The sequence below is a fragment of the Cyprinus carpio genome, chromosome B22, assembly GCF_018340385.1.
Source record: "Cyprinus carpio isolate SPL01 chromosome B22, ASM1834038v1, whole genome shotgun sequence".
Lineage (NCBI taxonomy): Eukaryota > Metazoa > Chordata > Actinopteri > Cypriniformes > Cyprinidae > Cyprinus > Cyprinus carpio.
Window position 1 is genome coordinate 27,378,284 of NC_056618.1, and position 24,500 is coordinate 27,402,783.

Genomic DNA, 24,500 nt, shown 5'->3' on the forward strand with positions numbered 1-24,500 from the left:
TTCGGTTAATTTTCGCGGGCGAAATTTCACTGCGTGAGGGAGAAATATTTCCTCACAGATTTTGCCGTGAATTATCAGCATTGAACAGAATAAGCTGCTTGTTTTGAAACCCTTACGAAAATTAACCATGTTTTTTTTTTTTTTTTTAAGTTTAATAATAGCAAAAACAAAAGGTAGGTAGCTAATTCATATGCAAAACAAAACAAAAACATGGTTATTACACTTTCACAATAAGAAAAGTGATTGAGGGATGTTGTGTGAGCTGTGCTTCATACATTTATGCTACATAATGACAGTAAACGATGACAAGTTTTGCCCGCGAAATAATGTGACCGCACCTTAAAGAAATATTCCATTACAAACTGCCTACTGCATACGCAGATATGCAGGCTACACTGCATATTTCTAGCATATTATATTATTGGGCACATACCCCTTGTCACCACAGCCTGGCGACGGAGAGTTGAGTCAAGCCTGAGGAGTTTTGCTCCTCCTTCCTAAAACTCTGGAGGTGTTGCGCTCCTGCCACTCAGTAAAAACACCACCGTGTTCCTAAAGTTCAGACGTCTGGTTGGACGCAACCTGTGCGGGACGGGGAGGCTCCGTATGTGCGCTTTATGGTGATGTGTGTCAGAGCTTGCCTTCAGGAGAAATTATTCCTTCCTAATGAATGACCGTACAAGAGTCTTGAAAGTCATTATTTTACTACGCTACGTGGTCTCTTGTGGATAAAACAACGCACGTTTGCTTCCCATTTCGCATTTTACAGGTAAGCACTGCAATTATTTATAGATGCTCGCTGAATATGACAGAATGTAAACTTGAAAAAATATTTAATGTAGGCTATCTTTATGGGTTCTCTAATAGATCAATATGGGCTGCACGAAACATTTCAGTGTGTTACACTGGAAATAATAATATGGAATTCATTTTTAATTCTGAAACTTTTGTTAAGGCTACTTTTGTTGCGAAAATAAATGTTGACAGTGAGTAACAGTGTTTGAAAGTTTCTTACCTGGTCTCATGAGCTTTCAAAGTGGCTTCACTAAAGCACGTCTGTTTTAAAATTATGCGCTTCGTACCAGGTAACCCAAGTCGATATATCATGTTGTGCAAGAACTGCTTGGTCGGTAATACATTGTTGTGAATTAAAGTAGGCTACGTTCCTCTATCTCATTATCCCTCATAATAATCACAAACACAATGAAACATGACGAATGCATGCAAATCTTAATAGTGAGTCAGGAAGTTATAAGAATGTGAGAAAAAACACTTTTATATTAGGCTATATTATATTACATACATGCACTACATTACATATTTATTACTTTATGTTATATGTGCAAATATGGTGGTGTGTTTTGTGGCTGACTTCCCTAATTACGGTTTGAGTGGTTGTACCTATGTGCATGTGTGAACAGATTGCAAAAACACCACTTTGTGATTTTAACCACATAGTTAGATTAAACATTAGTCACGTTCTCCTGAGGAGATAACCACAACAGTTCTGTTCATTATCGGTCGGTACATCTACAAAACAAAGTGATATCAATCTACATCACTTTTAGATAGCACAGATAGACTATATCACATAAACAGTGCTGGGACGCCACAAGACAGCATTGCGCAAGACCATCAGCAGCATCATAGCAAAGTATCATAACATCTTTTTTTGTTATAAATTTAAGTTATATAAAAGGGTTAAAAAGTGCATGGGGTGTAAAGTAGATTATGCTCAGTCATTCTGGCTTTTAAACCCATTATCTGTGTTGCTTCAAAGACACCTCAACAGTTGAGAAGAAAAGTTTTGTGGAGGACTCTATTAAGAAGTACTTTACAGCAAGGGTTGAGTGACATGCTGAGGTTTTGGCCATTCATTTTAGTGATTCTGAATAGTTCTGGTAATCCTCCTCAGCTGTGTGCCACATTTCATTGCTCAGTGGTTGGTTAGAAGTCTGAAGGAGATGCTGAAATGCTCATAACCTTTAAATACCCAGTAGATTATCACAACATAAGAGGTGTAGCATCTGTGAATTGGGTTTTAGTACACAGTCTTAAAAATGAAGGTTCCAAAAGGTTGTTGTTTTTTTTTCGCAACAATACCAAATAACTTTTTTTTTGGTTTCCCAAAGAACCTCCAAGTGAATAGTTCTTAAAAGAACCACTTTTCTTAGTGTGAAGAACATTTTAATAATCTGAAGAATCTTTTGTGCAGTGGAGAGGTCCCATGGTTAGTGAAGATTCTTAATGGAACCTGTTTTTTAAGAGTGCACGCTCTCTAAAGAGGACTTTAACTTTTTAATCTTTAGCATGTCCTTTAGAAAACCATATTTTGCTGGCAGGAACTCAGAAACCAATATGCTGGTCTAAAGATCCTATAAAACTCTTTCAATCATCGACCATCAAAACCATATAAGCATCTCAATAACTTAATATACACTTCTGGAAGAGTTAAGAACGCTTTGAAGAACCTTTATTTTTTGGCTGTGTGCAGAAGTTAAGAAGATTGTATAAGCACACATTCGCACTGCACTCAACTGACCCTTTGAGCAGAAAACCCAAGATAGCATTTGCTTGTTTAGTGAGATATTGTTTATGAATGACGTCAAAGCAGACCAAGAACCCAGCTGCGAGTAAAATCTGATCCGTCATTAGTAATCTGGGCTGCATTCCTTATGTAATGTGTGATAATAACTGTAGTAGGCATGTTAACACATTCTTCTCGTTTTTGTTCGGTCACAGAGACTTAGAGATCAGCTGGCAGGCTGCCAGTCATCGTTTGGGAGAGGCAAACACGAAGGGGGCACTTAGGCTACGAAGGAGGGATGAGCGTATGAGAAAAGCAAAGACAGAGATATAGAAGGAGCTCAAGCAAAAAGCACAGGCAAACATTCCTGACGCGGTGTCTCAGCAATTTAATTAAAGGGACTAGTGGGATGTTATAGTGGGCATTTGGAGGTGAAGGCTTAACCCCCCCTGGCCAGGCTTGGACTAATCTCAAGGGTCAGCTAATAAGTGCTCGGGTCATGCCACCATGACAACTAAATAGGGGAGTATCTCAAAAGGAGCTTCCCAGTAATAGTTAATAACTGCATGATGGACGTTAAGACACAGCGAGCAGGAATAAGTGTGTGCAGATGCTAAGTGAAGAATGGCTTTAATTAGTCTGCGGTAGAGTCAAGTGTCTGACATCTGAAGATTATTTAGTTGAAAACACTTTGATTGTAAAAATTGGGCCTTTTGTGTCTTGAGTGTGACTCTGGCTGTTGTTAAAGGTCAGATGGAAACTCTAGAAACACGTCACTTCTTGTTTGGATTATACTGATCACTCAAAATCACAAAAATCTGTTGCAGTGGTGACTGCCAAAGCATGAGCCCTCCTACTAAGACTGGGATTTGATTTTCTTTTGGTTTCTTCTTCCTTGAAGTGTTGGGTAAACAAAGAGTTGCAATACAGGAACATTAAGCATGAAACAATGGGACAACATTCAACCTTGCTAGTGTTGGAGAGCTCGGAACAAGTTCAGTGTGTTTTTCCTAGCCCTTGTATGTTCTTTTTATTATTATAAGTTCTTTTTATGCTTTTAGCTACTGTTTGAGTTTGAAGTTTTCTTCAATAACTAAACTTGGTCCTAACTTAGGCTAAACTTAGGACCAGGAGTGTTGGAAATAACTAACTAAAAGTAGTAATTGGGCTTCACAGGCTGATCATTACCATGTTTTAGATTGTTGTGTTTTTTAATTGTAATTAATATATATAAATGTTAGAAAATGTAGTTTAATTTAATATAAATCCATCTTAAATGTAAGCTTCCCCACTACTGCTGACAAGAGATAAGCAAGACTGGTGAAGAAAAGCTGAAGTACTGTATTATCTCATGATGTGGCTTTTAGGATTTATTTTATGTATGTTCTGCCATGGTGTCCACGTGTAAAAACAGAGTTTAGATTGTAGCCCTGCTGTGTGTGTGATCATGAGCAGAGTGAAGGCAAGAGCCAATGCCAAGAGAAACAAAGAAAAATAAACACACACAGATAAAGCATAACAGAGGTCAGCACAATGTTAGAAATAAGCATTAACAAGACTGGATGCTATGCTAAAATACTTTCTTAATATGCAGAGACAGATTTACAAAAGCCATTTGTAGATTGAATCCCCTGAGAAGTTTTTTTTTTTGCACATCCCGACCCACAGCACATAGCAACACTAGCTCAACCAATAGTGTGAGTTTAAGGGTGGAGCTATCTATTTATTCAACCAATAGAAGATAAAAGCAGAAACCTGTTTGAAAACAATCATTGTTTGCAGTTTTTGAGGAGGAAATTATGCAATTTACCTTTAAGGGTACATAGCTCTGCAAGCAAAACATCTCCCAGGTGCACTGAGAACATCTTCCACTCTTTTTTAAATCTTTTTTCTTTCTGAATGTGAACTGTAACATCTTGTTATTCGCTTGAGGACAGAGTTATGGCCTTTGGCTGAGTCTGTTGGGTGGTGTTCAGGTTTTCACAAGTTAAGAACAGCAAACATCCGTCTGCCGTCCTTCAAACGCGGTTACTCAGGAGAATGCTGTTTGATCAAAGGGATCTGCTTCTATGATTACTTTGGCTGCTGCACGAGTTATAGTAAAGCTGCAACAGTGAGTTATAATAAAAAAATAATAAACATGCACATGACTGGTAAAGAAGATGCTCAAAAATATGTACTGCTTTCAAAAAGTCATTAAGCTTTTTTATGCATTAAATTGATCAAAAGTGACTAACTATACACTTAAAAGGTTTCAAAACACTTCTACTTCAAATAAATGCTTTTCTTTTTTTTCTACTCATCAGAGATTCCTGAATAAATGTATCACAGTGACAATGAAGTCTGAAGTAATGGGTGCAGGAAATTTAGCTTTGGATCACAGGAATAAATTACATGTTAAGTATATATTAAAATAGAAAAGAGTCATTTTTAATTGTAAATATATTTCTTCACAATATAACTCTCTTTACTTTATTTTTTATCAAATAAAGGCAGCATTGGTGAGCATAACATACCTCTTTCAAAAATATAAAAAAATCGTATAAGCTAAAAAAAAAAACTTTCATGGATAGATGAATCAAAAATGTCAATTCTATCAAAAAATAAGAAACTTCTTTAAAACTTATTTTGTGTCCAGTGTTGTCCAAACAACATTGGACCCCACTGACTTTAATTGTATGAAGAAAAAAGCTCATTTTGTGTTCCACAGAAGAAAGACAGTGATATTATGAGTACATGATGACAGAATTATCCTTTTGAGATGTAAGTGACATCTATTATGAATGGCTAATCCCTCTGTATATTCACACGGCAAAGCCACAAAACTAACTTGAGAATACTGGTAGAGTCACACTGAGGTCACTTGTACACTTTAATCGATCAGTGCCACAACTGAATGGTCTCAAAACAAATTCATCAGCAGACTGCCAGGACAGGATCAGATAAGCCTTTCAACACACACACACACATACACACACATACATTGTATCGGACTGTCTTTCATTGCTTTTCAGCGAGCTGCAACAGCACACAAACAGATCAGTGTGCTGGAGAGTGACAGAGAACTTCCCTATAGCATTAAGTTACTTTAGCCACACTTACACCATGTCTACACATTACAAGCAACAGCTACATCATTCAAAGGAGGTAAATGTTCTCCCAGGGAGCCCCAATGTCACCGTGCATGGTACAAACACGTCGGGACAGGCAGAGAAATTGATTTGGTCTTGTTCCAACATACCTCAACATCACTGGAGTTGAACTGAGTCTGGTATCACATTCGTTTATTTGTTTTAATGGGCTGTCTGTTGTAAACAGATCTGCTTTGTAATTCAGGACTGAGGTGTTGAGTTCTAACCAGAGCTTCTGTTGATTTTGTAGTATTTTGGTATTTGGTTTGTTGCCGCTTTGTTTTAAAGGCATTTGAGTTTTGTGTAAAGAGCATCCTTTGTTTCAGTGGAAGCAAGAACATCTGACCTTTTCGACAAAGGAGACCATATGCACAGTATCACAAATGTGATTATTTGATTAATGGCCTAGAAATTGAGCAGAATCGTACAGTTTATCAGATTTGAGATTTGGTCTGAGAGACTGAAGTCTTTAGAGCCCCTGAAACAGAAAACACTCAAGCTGACACAGCTGGTCAGAAGACAGGACACCCCCTGTGGGGCAAGAAGGGGGCGGTGGGGTGATTTGTTCCAGCACGTCCCAGCCACGAGTTCTCTCCCTTTTGCACTCCGTTCAATTAAATTTCTTTCAACTACAGGCACACTTAATTCATATTCAGATTTACATTAAAGGTTATAGCTCACCTAAAAAATGCTGAAAATGTATCCAAGATGTAGAAGAGTTTGTTTCTTCATCAGAACAGATTTGGAGAAATTTAGCATTACATCACTTGTAATGAACCTCTGCTGTCCTCTCATATCAAAATGCATCAACTGTTTTCTTTGTAAACAGTACTTGATCTGTGCATATTTCTCTCCTGATTCAGACAGGCTGATGTTTTCACTGGATAAAGCAATATTATGTATAGAGGACTGTCTATTTTTGCTGGAAGCAACAGTTTGAAGTTAAAAACATCTTAATGATGAATTTGTTTCTTACAAACATGCAGCTTTTTCTCTTCAAAAAGATATTTATTGATGGATTATTGTGCTATTTTTATCGGCTGTTTGGACTCTCATTCTGACGGCACCCATTCACTGCAGAGGATAGCAGGTTCACATTTAATTCATATTCAAATTCAAATTAATTCCATGTACATAACTAGCATGACATTCCATGCAATATATATATACACACACACACACACTGTAAAAACTGCTGGGTTGAAAACAACGCAATTTGGTGGGTTGCTTTTTTATGGTTTAAAATGACTACATTGCTAGGCTAAAATGAACCCAAATCGAGCTAGGCATTAAACCTACAAATCTTGTTCATTTTAAAATCACTTTTACACACAAAGAATAACTATCAAAAGGTAAATATTTATTAAAAACAAGAGAAAAAGTCAAAAAGTAACATGCATGTAAGAAGAAATACAGAAAAGTATGGCATTAACAGCTACAGAGTTTATAAATAAAGCATTTGTTGAATATAACTTTTAAGATCAAATTTGACTTTTTTGGTAGATTTTATATATTGTAGAAATATATACAAAAACACTATTATACAATAATTGTAAAATTAGTTAAGTTCTTTACAAACTATTCTGGCATGAGAGTACACAAATAAAGCACAACATTAACACTGATATTATAACATTTAACAGACGCATGCGTGTGTGAAAGAATGTGAGCATGTGTATGAATTGTTTCTACTAAACAGCACAGAACAAGCATTTAACATTTTGTTTTTTTTCAAATTATATACTTACAGTATGTTTCATAGTCCATGAATACAGATCATGCATCACTGTCAACTTTCATGATCTCTTTAGCATAACTGATGTAGTCATGAAGAAGCCCCATCAGCACATGTGACATCTTCTACATCACCCAGGGCAGCGTCCTCCTTTAAAACCACTGCTGCATCAGTTTAGGGGAAAGGACATTCTCTTCTCTGACCAGCATTCATCCCAGTCACCGCCTGCTCTTCATCAGTGGCCTACAAAGAGAAACACTTTTGAAAAAAGAAAACATTTAATTAAACTATCCATTTTCAGATAGAGGTGTATTCACATCAGTAAGGATAGGTAAATAATCACTTTGTGTGGTTGTTTAATGTCTCTGTCTACCACAGCGCTCTAGAATATATTGCTTTCAGAAAGCTAATTCTTTACTGAAACATTAAAACAGACATGACATTCACATACCTCACAAATGTTCATGTACGTGGAGGTCTGCTCTTCAAAGGGTTAGTTCACCAAAAAATGAAAATGGTCATAATTTACTCTCCCCCATGTTGTTCCAGACCCATACAAACTCTGCTAATTTTTGGAACACAAATAAATATATTTAATATTCTCTCAATTTTTGTCCTCGATTGCTAGTCTGGGAGACCAATATTTTCTTCTGAACAGACATGTTCGCTATCATAAAATTAAGATTTATTCATATATAAATATCGGAATGGATTACTTCTACAATAACTCTGTATTTATGAGGCTCGAAAATACAGATTATCTAGACTCTCAATGGATTAACAAACAATTATGAGAAAATTAAAAATATATTCATTTGTGCTGTAAAGACAGACAAAAGTCTTATAGGTTTGGAATGACACGAGGGCAAGTAAATTATTTTTTGCGTGAACTATTCCTTTAAGAAAGGAAGACCAAGAATGATGAAAGTTGGTTTCCAAAGTTGGTTCTGCAATGAAGAACACAGACATCAATGGTTTTCATGAAATATGAGCACGTAATCATGCTTTTGCTGCATCAAAATGTGAAGTAAACAGGCAGGAGACAACAATAAAAATTTATTTTCTAAAAATAACTTACATAAATCTCAAAAGAATGATGCTCTCCTATATCTCTGGCTTTCAACATCTACAAAAACAAAAAACAAACATTCTTTTACTCTTAGTAAAAAAAAAAATAAATAAAATAAAATAAAAACTGATAACATGGAATTATGAGGTTCACTGTCTTTACCTCTCTTCTGAAGCTGAGAAAATTGAGTTCTGCAAAGGAAAAAGGGACATCAATGGTTTAAATAAAATATGAGCACGTAATCACAATGTTGTTGCATCAAAATGTGAAGTAAACAGGCAGGACACAACAGAAACATTTATTTTCTAAAAATAACTCACATCAGTCTCAAAAGTATGAAGTTGTCTTGTCTCTGGCTTTCAACATCTACAAAAACAAACATTCTTTTAGTCTTAGTAAAAAAAAGTGATAACATGATGGAATTATGATGTATATGTTACTTGCCTTAAAACCGTCTTTCCCTCTCTTCTGAAGAAGCTGAGAACACCGCCCCCTCCTCACAAAAGCTGTCTTCTGTGTAATGTTAGTTAACTCCCGACACGAACAAGTCTGAAATATTACATGCAAAACATTACTTTTAACAATTACCACTTCAACAGCCTCAAAATAATCATGCTAGTCTTTATTACATAAGAAAACTAACGTACATTCAGTTTAACCGCTAACCATAAGAAAACTAACGTACATTCAGTTTAACCGCTAAAAATAAGATAACAAATTAACATGAGTGTAACCGTAACCATAACCGTCTATTAATACCTCAAAAAGTGCAGATATTGTAAAATCTTATGTAAATATGACATAAGACACTCACGCACGTTATATTAAAAGTACCTCTTCCGTTCAGTAAAAGAGGCCGTTAAGACCTTCATTTTTTAGGCAAAAGCCGTGTCCATGTATTTTTCAATATAAGCTCTTTTATTTCCGCCTTTCATGAAACCTCAAAATACTCCCGGACATAAACAATTTTGAATCTTTACTTACCATAATGTCTTTCACTCACTTCTCACTTCTTTCACGCTGAGAAAATGGCGGCTTCTCGCACTGTCGTCGCCTCATGCTAACGTGACGTTCCTCCCCTCCACCACCTCCTTCCAACAACAACACTCAACAAAAAAAAAGCTTAGATAAAACAACCCAACGTCCTACCCAACGGTCTCAACCCAGGGTTTTTTAGAGTGTGTGTGTGTCTGTGTGTGTGTGTGTATATATATATATATTTATATATTTAATTGACATTTTCACAATATTTTTTAACTTAATTCAGGCTAATTCAAAACTCATATATATATGATTTGATTTTGTTCAAGAAAAATATTTAATTGACATTTTCACAATATTTTTTAACTTAATTCAGGCTAATTCACTTCTCGTTTACATTCATCAGTTTCATATTCAAATTCAAATGAATGTTATCCATGCAGTCATTTTTATAGTTAACTCTGATGTCATTGTTTTTCTCTTTATCTAGCTCAGTTCAATTCAATTGAACTTAAGGTTCACATTCAATTCATATTCAAATTTAAACAAATTTGGTGTAGCCTAAAACAGCTTTTTCCATGAAATAGTTGGTTTAATTTTGGTTTAGTTTATAGTTTATCACTCATTCTCTTTCTCTGGCATGGATGCTTTCCACACCTGTGCAGTGCGAGTAAACATCTGCTGGACTCTTTGACTGCAGATCAGTTTTAAACATCATTTAACGCTCAAGGCTTTGACTGGTGACTGACACTAGCGCCTGAAATCTGTGTACTTGTGTATGAGTCATAGCATTAAGATCTATGGCGTCAGGCCAGCAATGTTTTGACACCTATTATGTGTTACGTAGTACACAGAATAACAATAAAGAGTGTGTTAACTTGAATAACTTGCTGCTGAATGTGTTTAGCAGGTGTACAAATGTTCACCTCAGTCAGATAAATATTCTTATATGGTGTGTGTGTGTGTTTGTTTTTCTTTGAGAGATGTCAAGGTGAAAGCTGTTATGATTAACTCTATTACACACAGATTAGGTCTGAAGGTAAGCCAGGAAAACAGAGCTTAAAACTACAAGGAACCTGTCCTGAACCAACTAAACCTGCACAGAGAGAGAGAGACAGAGAGAGAGAGAGAGAGAGAAAGAGACATGTATAGACAAGTACAAACAGTTCTCTCTCACTCTTCATTTGTCACAACGCAATTCAAGTGCAGTTTGCCCTTTGTAAACAGATCAATGATTGATTGCACATTTTATTGGTACAGTTTGATATATATATAACATTTTGTTTGATAAAAAAATATATTAAGTATTGAATGTTAAGGAAAAACAAATTTTATATTCATATAAAATTCATGTTAATATATAATGTATTTAATGTTAATGAAGAATTTTAATGTGTATTTGGAAGTTTTAATGAGTGTTTAATAACTGAATGCGGATCATTGAAAGGATATTAATATTTGAAGCCTATTTTCCAAGTTATTTTGCATGAAGTTACAATTAATAGGCTTTCAAGTTTCAAAAGAAATAGATAGCATCATAAAAGTTGTTCATATAACTCATTACAGTCGAATTGGAGCATTTCATAACCATAACATTAAGACATGCTTTTGGAAAATATAACTTTATTCTTATAATAAAATAAAAATGTAATTTAACTACTCCATAGCAAATTACTTCTTAGCCCAATGGAATATGAAAATAAAATCTAAACAAGTCTTAATATCTGTATGCAAATGTGTTTCTGAACTAGCTTACATTCATCGTGTTTTATGGATGAGTGTAAAAAAACCTGTACTTTTTGTAGTGTGTATTCATAAAGAGAGAGGCACAGAGCAAATATGAATCATGCACACACAATGCCATGGCTTCAGATTATGCCACCTAACAGCATGCTAGTCATAGCAGCAACATATTACAGGCAACCAAGTAGCAAACGCGCTGACCTTTCAAATGCAGCCCTTCAGAAAGAAATGTGCAACACAAAAGGATGCTAAGAACACCAAATGACATCTTTCATAATAAACACACCCATCTTAAAATGCTTCTCGTGCCAGACATGCTACAGTTTCCAGGCATATTTTTCACCACAGTAGGTAGGTAGATAGATAGATAGATAGATAGATAGATAGATAGATAGATAGATAGGCACCTTTGTAACAGTATATGACAGGCTGGCGTGTGTCAGCAGCATGTGTAAGTTGGTCTTCTTTGGTCTTTAGTCTTGTTAGGTTTCTCACGTTTCACACAGAAATGCGGTGTCTCCGCCGATGTGCATGGCTAGCAGGTGTGCACATGCACACAGAGTAGATTGTAACTTGAACTGCCTGCAGGCCCGAAGCAAAGTTGGGGGAGGAGGGTCTACCTTTATTGCACTTAGTCTGGTTTAAGCCACTCTCCGCCTTTTTAGTGTCTTTGAGAGAGTGTTTGTCTGGAGGGCTTGAAGTGTGTGTGTGTTTGTATTAATGTTTTGGGTGAAACTACTTCTTAAGTGGAGCTAATTATGGTTATTTAATAATAGTCCAAAGAAATCGGGACCTAAAATTTGAGTTCTTGACATTGTAACATTAATAAATGTTATTTGCGCCTTTAAATTTCTACTGCACAAACAGAGAAAACAGAGCAAAAGCACTCGAGTAAAAAAGGTAGGAAAACGTAAACACCCATAATGCACTGGGCTCAATGATTTTAAAGACTGTCAGTGAGCAGGGATACAAAAAAAGCCCCGGAGTTGTTGAAAGTCCACTGCATGATGTGTTTAACGGACTTTTGCTGACAAATAAGCAGTGATATCTTGGTGTAGGTACCTTTGAAAGACAATAAACATAGTTTATTTACCCCTCACAAAAATTAACCATGGTTTTACTGTAGTAAATGTGTTGTAACCATGTTTTTTGGCGTATTGATTACCATTTGTACAACCACCAATGTTTTTATTTTTTGCCATTTTTGGCTTTTTATTAGGATAGGAGAGTATTGTAGACAGGAAGTGAAGTGAGAGAGAAAGGGGGGACAGGATCAGGAAAGGACGCCAAGCGGCATTTAAGTATCCTGAGCGTAAAGTAAGCTTTGTCAGAACCATAGCCTTGTAGGCAGCAGATCAAACATGAAGGCACAACTGCACCTGCACCGATAGCATGAGTCCCAGCTAAAGGTACTTTCCTTCCTCTGTTCTCTTCTCACCTCTCCCACTGTTTCCTGTCTATCTTCCTACTGTCCTGCCTATTAAAGGTAAAAAAACAAAAAAATGTAACCGAAAAAAAGAAAGAAAGAGTAACCTAAGCAATAAAAATCTAAGCAATAAAACATGATATAAAAAATGTCTTAAAAAAGCAATTACATAAAAACAAAATACAAAACTTCCAACTTCCAACCAGCCTATCAATTATATTTGAACAACAACTAACTCACCTGAACTTAGTTATATTTTTCCAAAAGAATTTCAGGAGAAACATCTGAGACACTGTTGATACTAAAATGAGAAATATATGAGAATCACAACTAAGTCTCCTGAACTTAGGAAGAACAAACTCTAAGCAATATTTTTTTTTTCCTCTGGGAATACAAAGCTGGTTTAAAATCAGTGAACTTACCCTTTAAAGTTTTTTTTTTCTCACAACCTTAGGTTTACTCTAAAACATTTTAGCTCATTCTCAAAACCTTAGGTTTACTCTAAAACATTTAAACACATACTTAAGTTTCACAAAATAATATTCTTGCTATTTTACATTAACATATTAATTTTTTTATTATTTTTTTTTAGTAATTTAGCATTCATGGTGTTATTGCACAAGATTCACAAAATGTTATTCTTGCTATTTTTCATGAACATTTATTTTTTAAAATATTATTTGTATAATATTTTATTTTATTGTATTTATTTTATTAATTATATACTTGTAATATAAAATACAGAAAATATTGCAATAATCATATTACTATGACCTCTTAAACGACTTTCCTTTTCTGCTGATGTCATCAAGGCCGTGCATGTTATCAGGTAATATAAAAGAGCCAAAATGCTTATGGTACTATAATGCCACTTTTCATGATCCAATCAATTCCTAATGGTTTAAATCCATCCAGAAAAGATGGGTTGCAAATACTAAAAATTGTTGACATACAGTAAGCTAGCGCTATAACATTAACGTAGATAGCAGAGCTCAGATTATTTGTATTGCATTTAGTCTCATTGATGTCTAAGGGAGAAAGAGATAAGATACTGTAGCGGTCTAATTTGATTTAAGTGCTAGTCGAGGACAGCTGAGACTTGGCTCTGGCTCTGCTTTAGAAGCTTCTGTTGTGGTTGAAGTGAAGCATGAGGAAAATCACAGTTGCCCTGATGAATCTGTTTTGTATTTTAAATCAGCCCCATGTTCATGAGCTTGATTCAAGCATGCGTAAACACAAACAGGTATGGGCACACTCGTACAGAATCCACATTTAACTGCACATGCCTGTTTCTCTTTTGGTTTCCATCCCTGAAATCCTCCCCCTACCCTAATCCCAAAACAGTTTCTTACTGGGAGTGCGCTGTCACCCGGAGAGACCGTTCCAATGCATTCTGGGTAACACAGTGCAGCTGTGCTTAGGAGCTGCTGACGGAAATGTGTATTTATCTGTGTGTCAGTATGTGTGTGTATGGCTGAGTAATCTCAGGAAAGTAGCATTACAAGTATGTTATTTAAAGAAACACACATTCACACCTCTATCTACTAGTAAATGTGAGTGAGTGAAACTGTGAGTGTTTGGGTGTGTGTCCCACATTTTAACAAGAGGTCAACTGCCAAGCTACTATTTAGAAAAAAGTAATTACACTACAACTACTAAGAATAAGTAGGTGGTTAAATTGCAAACTACTAGAATTACGTAGTTAACTACACTAATACCAAAAATATTTAGCTATACTATAAGCTACTAACAAATTTGTAGCTAAATATAGCAGGCTTGTTTTGTTTCTAATTGAATCAGCCGTTTTTAATGAATCATTTGATTTGAACGATTCAATAAATCATTGATCAAAACAGGGGCTTGCTTCCACCTACTGGTGGTTTTATTGTCATCATTATTTATCCATGACAGGCCTAAACCAGCCATGGTTTTAGCACAAAAGCACAAAATATTGTTTAATTATCAATATTGACCAAAATTTATCCATTTCAGGCCCAATAAGGGATAAAAAAGTATTAAAATAATAGTTCAATAAGGATATTTTTCATCGAATAAAAACCTTTTTAAAAATTAGACAAATTTTGTAATCATTATGTAAAATTAGCTACAGGACCCACATAACCACTCCCCAAACCCAAATACTATCCCCCCTGAATTTTTTTACATTTCGACCACTGGATATACAGATATAGAGTATTTAACTGTAACTGGACTAGGCTAACTAACAACTAACTACTAACTACCAACACCCCTATTTCATTATTTTGGTTAAAAATGTTCATTAACAGCAGTATTTAACATAATACTTAACATTTAGATAAAAAGCTGGGACATCTGGACAACGTTTAAATTGAATCAGAAAATTATATTTATACTGGTTAGTTTAAAAGAATGAACTGAATCATTCATGATGTGTTCCAAGTGCTAGAGTAAGTCCATATCTTTTGTTTGAAAAAGTAAACAACTTTCGGCTATTCAACTTTTCGGTTTCGGCTATATTTATTTAGAACTCCGGCATTCAAAAGCAGTTTTTAAAGGAAGGATAAAGGATGAAAAGGAATGAGTGAAAAACAAAACCCACACAAATACTCTGTAAACAGGGTCATTCACGGTATCTCATATTGTGTCTTTCCAGTCTTGTTTTATCCCCCTTTCCAAGTCCTCTCTCTCATCACTCACTAATTAAAAAAACATTCTTATAATAATAAAACATAATTATAACAAAAAAAAAAACAAAAAAATGTCAAAATTAACGTCATAATAATAACAATTAATAATAACAAAATAATCATCTACTCATTCAGCTAGGCATTCATTCATCATTCATGGCTTATAAATAAAACAACGCTGAGCCAAACCCAGAGGGAGTGTGTGTCTGTGTGTGTTGGAGTGATACCTGTGTGGTAATTTTTGGGTGTGTGTAAGCATGCTGGTGTTCACATGTCTGTCGAAAGGCTAAAAGAGTGCCGTAAATCATCAGACTGACTTAATGTCAAAAGGATAGTTCACCCAAAAATTCAAATTACCCCATGATTTACTCACCCTCAAGCCAGGTGTATATGACTTTCTTATTTCAGATGAATACAATCGGAGTTATATAAAAAAAATGCCCTGGCTCTTCCAAGCATTATATAATGGCAGTGAATGGCGTTTAAGATTTTAAAGTGCAATAAGAGTGCATAAATCCATCATAAGAAAGTGCTCCACACAGCTCCGGGGGGTTAATAAAGGCCCTATGAAGCAAATCAATGCAATTTTGTAAGAAAAATATTCAGATTTATAACTCTATAAACCGTAATCTCTAGCTTCTGCTAACTGTGGTGTTCCAGTGGATGACTTAGTACATAGGCATATGAATTTGTTCTAAGTGTGTTTATATAGAGAAACCAAATCTAGATAAAAATGAAAAATAAAAACAATATATATATATATATATACACACACACACAAAAAAAAAAACAATATATATATATATATACACACACACACACACACACATATATACTGTATATATATATTTTTTTCTCTCCATACAATTAAAAACAAACAAAGTTGTTTGTAATTAAATCAGTGACTAAGACTAAGATCACTCTGATGTGTGACCTACGAAGAAAACAAAAGTCTTGATGACATTCAGCTCTGTTTCACCTGTGACCTCCTTCTGCACCTCATGCCATCCCCGTCAAACCTGTTTTCATGCAATCAGTTCTGACAGAAGATTGGCAAAGAAGTACATGAACCCTGAAACAAATAAAGAAAGAGTGAGAGAGAGAAATGTCAAACCCTTAGGAGGCCCCATGCCTTCCTGTGATGAAGATAGATTTTTAGGTTTATTGCAAAATTCCTTTCATGCCGGTGGGATTGAGCATATGCCAGAGAAGAAAGGGGGAATGAAAGGAGGGTGAGAGAAGACAGGAGAGAAAAGACGGGAAGGTAGAAACCCCCTTTAAAGAAAGCTCTAGATTCTGTTCAAAAGTCAAGCATCCTGCAGAGAGTCCAAACACATTATATAGCAAGAAGGAAGGTGGAATGGAAAGCCAAAACATACAAGAGATGTTTAAAACTGCAGCTGAAAGTACAGTGCCTAAAATATCAAAGACAAAATATATATCAAATAAGCTGGAGAGGGAAACCAAATGATGAATTATGACTAAGATGAAACAGTAGAATAATTACAGTTTTAATAATTGGACCAAATTGAATCATAGGGCAAACTCATACATACTCACTCTCTCTCCTATCCCTCCAGGAAAGTCGAGCTTAAGCTGTTTACCTTAAGCCCGGGACACACCAAGCCAACTTCAAAAAAAATTAGAATATAAAAAAGCCGACAGTGTTGTCACCTCACGTCGGCAGCGTTGGATCAAAAAGCTGCACTCATACACACCCCACAGACTACAGCCGACAGTAACCTAACACGTGTGTTCTACGCATGTGTGAGAGGAATTAACTGTCTATATCAGCAGCTATCGATACCTATATATTCGTCATTCAAAAGGAGAAACTGAAACAAACAAATACGATAAAAACTCAAATAAACTAAATCATATAATAAAGCAACGAAAACATACCATTTTGAATATCAATTACGTTGATAACTTTAATCATTTTAAGCGGCTCATGTTGTTATGAAAACATTCGCATGTTAGAATGATTGGGAAAGATCACGTAACATTTAAACAGCCTTCTGTCTGTACCGCCTTCATTTATGTGCTTGTTTTCACCACTTTCGCTTCAATTCTGGGGCACTGACTCGTTTGCTAAATTGAACATCCAATCAGAGCTCTCACTCAAACATGTTGAATCGGGCGAAATGCCATCGACGTGAGCCCGAAGAGAGCCGACGAGTGGAACACACCAAACAAACTAGCCCAAACGTTGACTTGGTGTGTCCAGGCCTTTAAGAACATAGTAGCTAGTTTCTAGCTGATCCCAGCTGGCAATCAGCTAGTAGACCAACTTATACCAGCAACAAACTAGCTGGTCAAGCTGATTTTTGGAAAGTGATGCCTGGTCGACCAGCCAATGACTAGCGTGGACCAGCTAATAAGTAGATATCATGTTCAAACAGGCTTCTTCTATCAGATCAGATTAAAACAAAACAGAGTGAGAAACTATAATCACAAGCTTTCCTAATAACCAAGCCATTGCCCTTCAACAGGAGGAGGGAACGAAGGGGCAGAGAAAAAGATAAATGGTTGATGTGAGAAAAAGAAGCTAACAAAAGGAAACTCGGACAGAAAACAAGGATGAAAAGAGTGAGCGTACCTGCCAAACAAATGGTTGTTCAGCTCCCTCAATAGACTGGCCCTTTAGCAGCCAGGACTCTTGTTGGAACAGTAAACTATTCTTTGTACTCACAAACATACACATTGTTATATCAGCAGTGGAGAAGATGGCAGAGGCTTGGCCTAGGCCTTTGTTCACTAGAAAATCAAAGAGATTGTTGAACAATCACCAAAAAGGGATACACACAATATAACACAAGGACTTTCATTGAAAGTTAAGGGGCACCACTTAAGCTAGCAATTATTTGCACGTTTAGAAAGCTACTTATGTTTAGACAATATAAGTTGTGTCAATGAAGAATCTCCAGGTTTGTGTGTGCTGGGCTTTGAAACGCTGGGTGGGCTGCTCTGAGGACATATTTTGGGATGAGGTCTAAACTCTCTGAGAAGACCTCATTAAGCAAACAGTGGAAAGAGTGAAACTGAGTGCAAGGCAGGTCAACAGACATTCGGTCAGCTGGGCCATATACCACAGCCATTGTTGGATGATCACAGAAAATGTTGAAGGAAAATAAAGACAAAGTTTTTTAGCCACACAATGAAACAACCTTCAATAATAGTGCAGAGAGTCATGCACCTATTTATTCATCTTAACTAAGGAGGCATCAGTGACTAACTCAGAACTGACTCAAAAACACTTTACAAACTTTCTGCCACAGCATTTCAAACCAAGCTTCTTTTTTTACCTGCAGTATTTGTGTAATTTAAATATCATAAAGTTACATTGGGCATGACAATTGTGGTCATCACAACTGGATGATAGCCCTGTAGGATGGTTGTTTTGTTTTCTCTGTGTAAGGATGGAGTTTTAAAGCCTTGACAAAAGCTTCAAGTGTGCCATTTTCTCTTTGCAAGCCATATAAAGGAATTGTTCAAAACTGGTTTTGGTTCAGGACCCAAATTTTACATTTTGCATAGTCCCAAAAGAATACCAAAATGGTTTAGCAAGGAGAACCATCTGAACATCAAACACTGAAATGTTTATTATTAATATTACCATGATCTGCATAGGTCAGGGGTGTCCAGCCTTGCTACTTGAGGGCCCCAATCTGCTCCATCTATGAAAGCTTATAGTAGAGGCCCTTAAAACAAAACCTTGATTTGCTGTTTCAGGTGTGTTTAATTAGGGTTGGAGTTAAAATCTTCAGGACTGGACAGGACAGTAGTCCTCCAGGAGTAGGACTGGACACCCATGTCAAAGGCCCAATAATGTGCAAACTCATATATACAATACAAGATCATCTATGTAAGTTTTGACATTGGGTTTCTGTTTTTTTTTTCTATTGCAGGATTCAATCACAAAGGCTAGGCAGTGATCAATGATGCGGCCATTATCTCCCCTGTTTCATCTCATTTTGTTTCACTTACTCTGTGGATCTCTGACCAGCAGATGTCCTCAAGATTGCACTTGCAACCCCATTGGTGCTATCTTCTGCGTCCAGCAGAACTTGAGCAACATGCCTCGTGGCCTCCCCTCGTCCACAAAGAACCTGTACGTCTTTCAGAACAACCTCAACACATTGCAGCAGCAGGACTTTACAGAGCTTGGCGAGCTTAGAATGCTGGACTTGAGTCAGAATGCCCTCGGTGAAATCCCTGATGGGGTGTTCAGCCCACTCTCCTCTCTAAACAACCTTGATCTCTCTTCAAACCACATCACCCACATTTCCAAAGACAGCTTTGCTGGACTGGTCAACCTGGAAAGGCTGTATCTCTACAGCAACCGCATTCAGAGCATTCACCCAGCTGCATTTGAGGGACTAGACAACCTACTGGAGCTGAAACTACAGGGGAATCAGATTAGTGTGTTGCCAGCTTTGCAACTGCCCAAGTTGCTCCACTTGGACCTTAGTTATAATAGTATCCCACCTATTGGACCTAAAGATTTACAGACACCACACCTTGAGTCTCTTAAAATAGCTGGACTGCGGCTGACCAGTCTGGATGAGGAGCTGCTAAGCAGCCTGGTGAACCTACATGTTCTGGATGTTTCCCAGAACCTGCTTGTAGAGATTCAACCTGCACTGAAGGCAATGGGGGGCCTACGAAACCTAAATTTAACTGGTAATCCCTTGGGATCCATAAAACGAGAAGACTTCCGAAATTTGGTTAATTTGCTAGAGCTTGACTTGAGCAACATTAATTTGCAAGGCTTCCCCGAGGGCTTCTTCAACCTTTTCCCCAAACTTGAGAAGCTCACTGCGGCAGAAAACCCCTTTAACTGCCTCTGCCCACTGGCCTGGTTTCCAGCATGGGTAAAGGATGCTCAAATAGAACTGCTGAGAATGGAGGAGACTCGTTGCCACTTTCCACCAATAAACTCAGGAAAGTTTTTAGCAAAGTTGGAGCATAAAGATTTTGGCTGTCCCACTACGACCATTGTGTTAACAAGTGCAGGGACAAGCAGTACTACAAGCAAGCCCATAAACTCCACCACACCATCAGACACAACACACGCCATTCCCCCGGTGCCACCAAGTGAGATGCCCTCAGCAGAAACAGACAGCTTCCCTCTTTCCCAGACCACTGCCTTCCCCAGAGAAATCATAGAAGATTCTGAAGAAGAGGACATTATATGCCCCTCCAATATCTGTCTAAATGGGGGAACATGTGTATTTGACTCAAATGGGGCAGTTGTTTGCCTGTGTCCACCTTCAATGTCAGGACTCTACTGTGAGATTCAAAATCCAAGCTTCTTTCCTCCACCTTCGCCAAGAGTTTCTATCGAGACCATTGCTACAGTCCACCCCAACACAATCAGCTCCCTTCACATAACCAGCACTTCCATTTCATTAGACCTTCACCGTTACATCCAAACACGACCACACATCCGAGGAATCCGTCTGACCTACAGAAACTTGTCAGGCCCCGACCGACGGCCACTACAGCTGAATGTGCCTCCAACTTACCCTGAATACACGCTTAGAGGGCTGCAGCCAAATAGCACCTATTCTGTATGTGCTAGTCCTCTGGGAGAGCCTGTCCATGTCTCGGTTAGTGCCTGCATGGAGGCTCGCACTACAGGAATCTCACACTCCTCCCACGTGCCAAGTTTTAACAAGACTGAACCTTCTTCCTCTCTCATACCCATCGTGGCAGCTGTGGCAGTGGTGATGGTTGTGGCCATTGTAGCTACTGTGGTGGTTACCCGTCACAGGAGGAGATCCAAGGCTCCAGTAGATATGGACTTACATGAGACATCTCCTCTGGAGTTAGAGGGAGTAAAAACCAGTCCAGAGAATGGTCTGACACATCCGAAACAACCCGACATCACCCCTTGCCCATCTTTAGTGCAAAATACCATTGAATACGAGGCACCTTTAATACAAGGACAGTGTCCAGCCAACAATAATGTAGCTTGTACAAAACCTTTGTATGTGTAAAAACCATATTGCGCTATTCATACCTCCAGCCCACAGAGGGCAATGTGCTCCATGACTCCTGCAGGCGGGTGCGATGTAGACACTAGATAGACTCTGGTGGGTTGGTGAACATTTTAATGCATCCCAGCCAACTGACTGCCAGTATTTAAACCAGGTGCATTTGCCATCAACATTTTTACAGATGCCTTAAAGTGCCCTTTATAACCATAAATATCAGACTCTATCAAGAATTTCTCTCTGAGAAGTGGCCAGACATTACTGAACACAGTTTGATAGACTGGAAAACAGGTTTCTTTAAAGGTTGCTCATTAATTGTGTAGCTGGCTCTGGAGTCAGCTACACGAGTCAGCCTGGACGCCTGGACTTTTTTTGTCCAGAAACAAATTGCACTGATCAGAGACACTGGGACTGTGCCTAAGAGGTGCCTAGAGAAGCTGAAAGTGATCAGCCTCTTAAAAGATGCTTCAAACAGGTTTTAAACATCCCTCTGTTCCTCTACCCCATCTGTCCTGCACAGGAGATTATTTACTGTGAGAAAAAACCCCCAAAACAAAACAAAAAAAAAAACATGAAGAGACATTTTCTTACATTGTCTAGTTTACGCTGTTATGTTCAAGCTGTGTTATTATGTTTTTGTATTTTTAAAGGAACAGTTCACCAAGAATAAATTCTGGTATTGACTTGCCCTCATGTCATTCCAAACCAATTGTCTTCCATGAATAAAAAAAAAAACTAAATTTTGTAGAAAGAAACTCACATGAGTTTGGGAAGAGTTTATGAGAGTAAATGAAATCTAAATTTTTGGGTGAACAATTTTTTTTAAAGTGCCAATTCTGTGTCGCTTTTTGTGTTTAGTTGTTGTGTTTGTTTTGACTTGTAAACATGAGACTGTAGCAAACATTCTTTCTCCTCTCACTTGAGTGCAACAAGTTAAAATGCTTTTACTTGTAAATGTAAACAAACTCACTTTACATGAGTGAAGTCTTCATCCTGCGTCTGACAAAGAAACACTTTGCAAGACTATAAACACCGCAGCCATTTTTGACCTCAAACTAATTTTACACATTAACAAACACACTAGTACTATTTAATGATATGGATAACAAACGCTTTTAACAAAGGTGTTTTTTTAAGTGACAGCTTTCTAAAAATGTCCTGTACTCATGCTTCATGGGCGCCAAACACAAGCTAGGGGAAGTCTTCAAAGCCAGTTTTTTTTTTTCTATTTGTTGCCAAGCTGAATGCAGATGGCTTTGCTCATTTGTTTCAAGCAGACTATGAAAACTAACAAAAGCTTCCTTGGTAGAGTGATGGTATCAGGTGCTAATACCATGGTACTTGCATATATACCAGGGTACGGAATGATTAAAAAATACTATGCCAAAAAAATATTTTTCAACTTGATTTTAATTTTTAATTTAATTTGTTAAGCTGAATTAATCAGCTTCCCCATGAATCGTCATTAAGTGTTTACGTCAGAAAATAATATAACAAGACCCATGTACAACAAGACTGAGTTTTTCTGTGTGAAAGTGCAAATGTGTTTAAGCCAAAAGTGTCATTGTGGAATTGCATGTTTATGAGCATTATCAGCGCAGTAAAGTTGTGTTAAGAGAAATGGAGCCAGTAATCTAATCCAAAGTGAGGAAAGGTCAACTGTCAAATTCTCCCCACTCTCAGCAGCCCCTTTTTTTAGCCCTGCACCACATATTTGTGACCGTATGAAGTGTGTGCGTTGAAGATGTCAGCATCTAGCACATCTAAATGTTTGAACTGGAAAGAGGAACTGCTTTAAACAGCATGAGGGACTTTTAAATATTTTAAAAATGTTCAAAACCGCTTTCAAGTCTCATGCTCGCTTTGGATGCTTGTTGTTTCTCTCTTTTATTGTGCACAAAGCCAAGTCTTCTCTCTCTTTTTTTTTGTATGTAAAAATGTGTACTTTTTGGAAGAAAAATGTGACATCTGTTGAGAAAATAAAATGGAAAAAACACTCTTCTGTGACTGTTACTCCCTACCAAAATGTTATGCTTGTACTCTGTAATTAAAACAGCATGTCCACAAAGCTAGAATTTAATCTAACTTTGCTGAACTGGGGGGTATTCCAGAAAGCAGGTTATGTGACATACCCGGGTATGTTTAAGAGTAAGTAAGCGGATAACCTCAACTTTCGGTTCCAAAAAAGGAGGTAACTTTCAGGGTATGTTAGTAGTCATAGCAACACACTCTCTGAACTTAACCAGGGTTAGTTCACTTCAGCGAGCCTTCAGTGGGCGTGACAGATAGCGCACAACATTATATAATATGTAATATAGCCTGTTTTTATATATATATATATATATATATATATATATATATATATATATATATATGATATGTTAATGAGGAAGCGCTAATATAAGTAATAAATAAGGTAATATATTATTCTAATATGATTGTTTCTTTTATTGGCATATATAAGAGTTATCTGTATAAATTATAAAACACTATGACAAGGTAATTTTTAACTTATATTTAATTATTTATTTTATTTATTACATGTTATATTATCAAAAAAAACAATATAATTCACATTCTCAAGGATTAAAGATTAAATGGAAAAAAAAAAATATTGCACTAATATATAATTAGCATAAAACAAACAATATAATTCACATTCTCAAGGATTAAAGATTAAATGGAAAAAAAAAAATATTGCACAGCCATCAGTTAGGTGGCGATATGCACTAAGCATGTAAACAACTAATGAACAAAAGAAGAAGAAAGAAACAGCTTGGCACGCTTTTTCTTAGCGTCTGTTTCCATAGTAACTCGACGATTCGTCGCCCCTTTGAGAATGTCTCGAGTCTTAACCAGAAACATACTACAACCCTATTCTGGATTTTGAGTTTTTGGAACCACATACCTCGAGTAAGCAAGGTGTGGGGTTAATCAACCGAGATTTGAGGGTTTAGTTCACGGTAAGTTAACCCTGCTTTCTGGAATACACCCCTGTTCTGGATTTTGAGGTTTAATCCTAGATTTCGAGGCTTTAGTTTAAAATCAATACAAACATTTCAAAAACTTTTCAGGATTTATCTAAAAATGGAGCGAAATTCAGCCACAACATTCAATATTTTCTAATACAGTGTTGTATGTTTCTTCATTACATGGCACTTTAGAATAAATGATTTTGAGTCTATATTTGCAACTATTACAAATATCAACAATCAAACAA

The 24,500-nt window shown here is 36.8% G+C and overlaps 1 protein-coding gene across 1 annotated transcript; it reads left to right on the forward strand.

Moving 5' to 3' along the window:
- Positions 1 to 437: 437 nt before the first annotated feature.
- On the forward strand, positions 438 to 23,276 carry LOC109046656 (vasorin-like). The gene is made up of 2 exons (XM_019064427.2): positions 438 to 769; positions 19,190 to 23,276. Exon 2 carries the CDS (start codon positions 19,220 to 19,222, stop codon positions 21,281 to 21,283), a length of 2,064 nt encoding a protein of 687 aa, XP_018919972.2. The 5' UTR covers positions 438 to 769; positions 19,190 to 19,219; the 3' UTR covers positions 21,284 to 23,276.
- Positions 23,277 to 24,500: the final 1,224 nt, after the last annotated feature.

Excerpts from the sequence above, each read along its gene's own strand:
- LOC109046656 (XM_019064427.2), top strand. The coding sequence starts at position 19,220 with ATGATGCGGCCATTATCTCCCCTGTTTCATCTCATTTTGTTTCACTTA.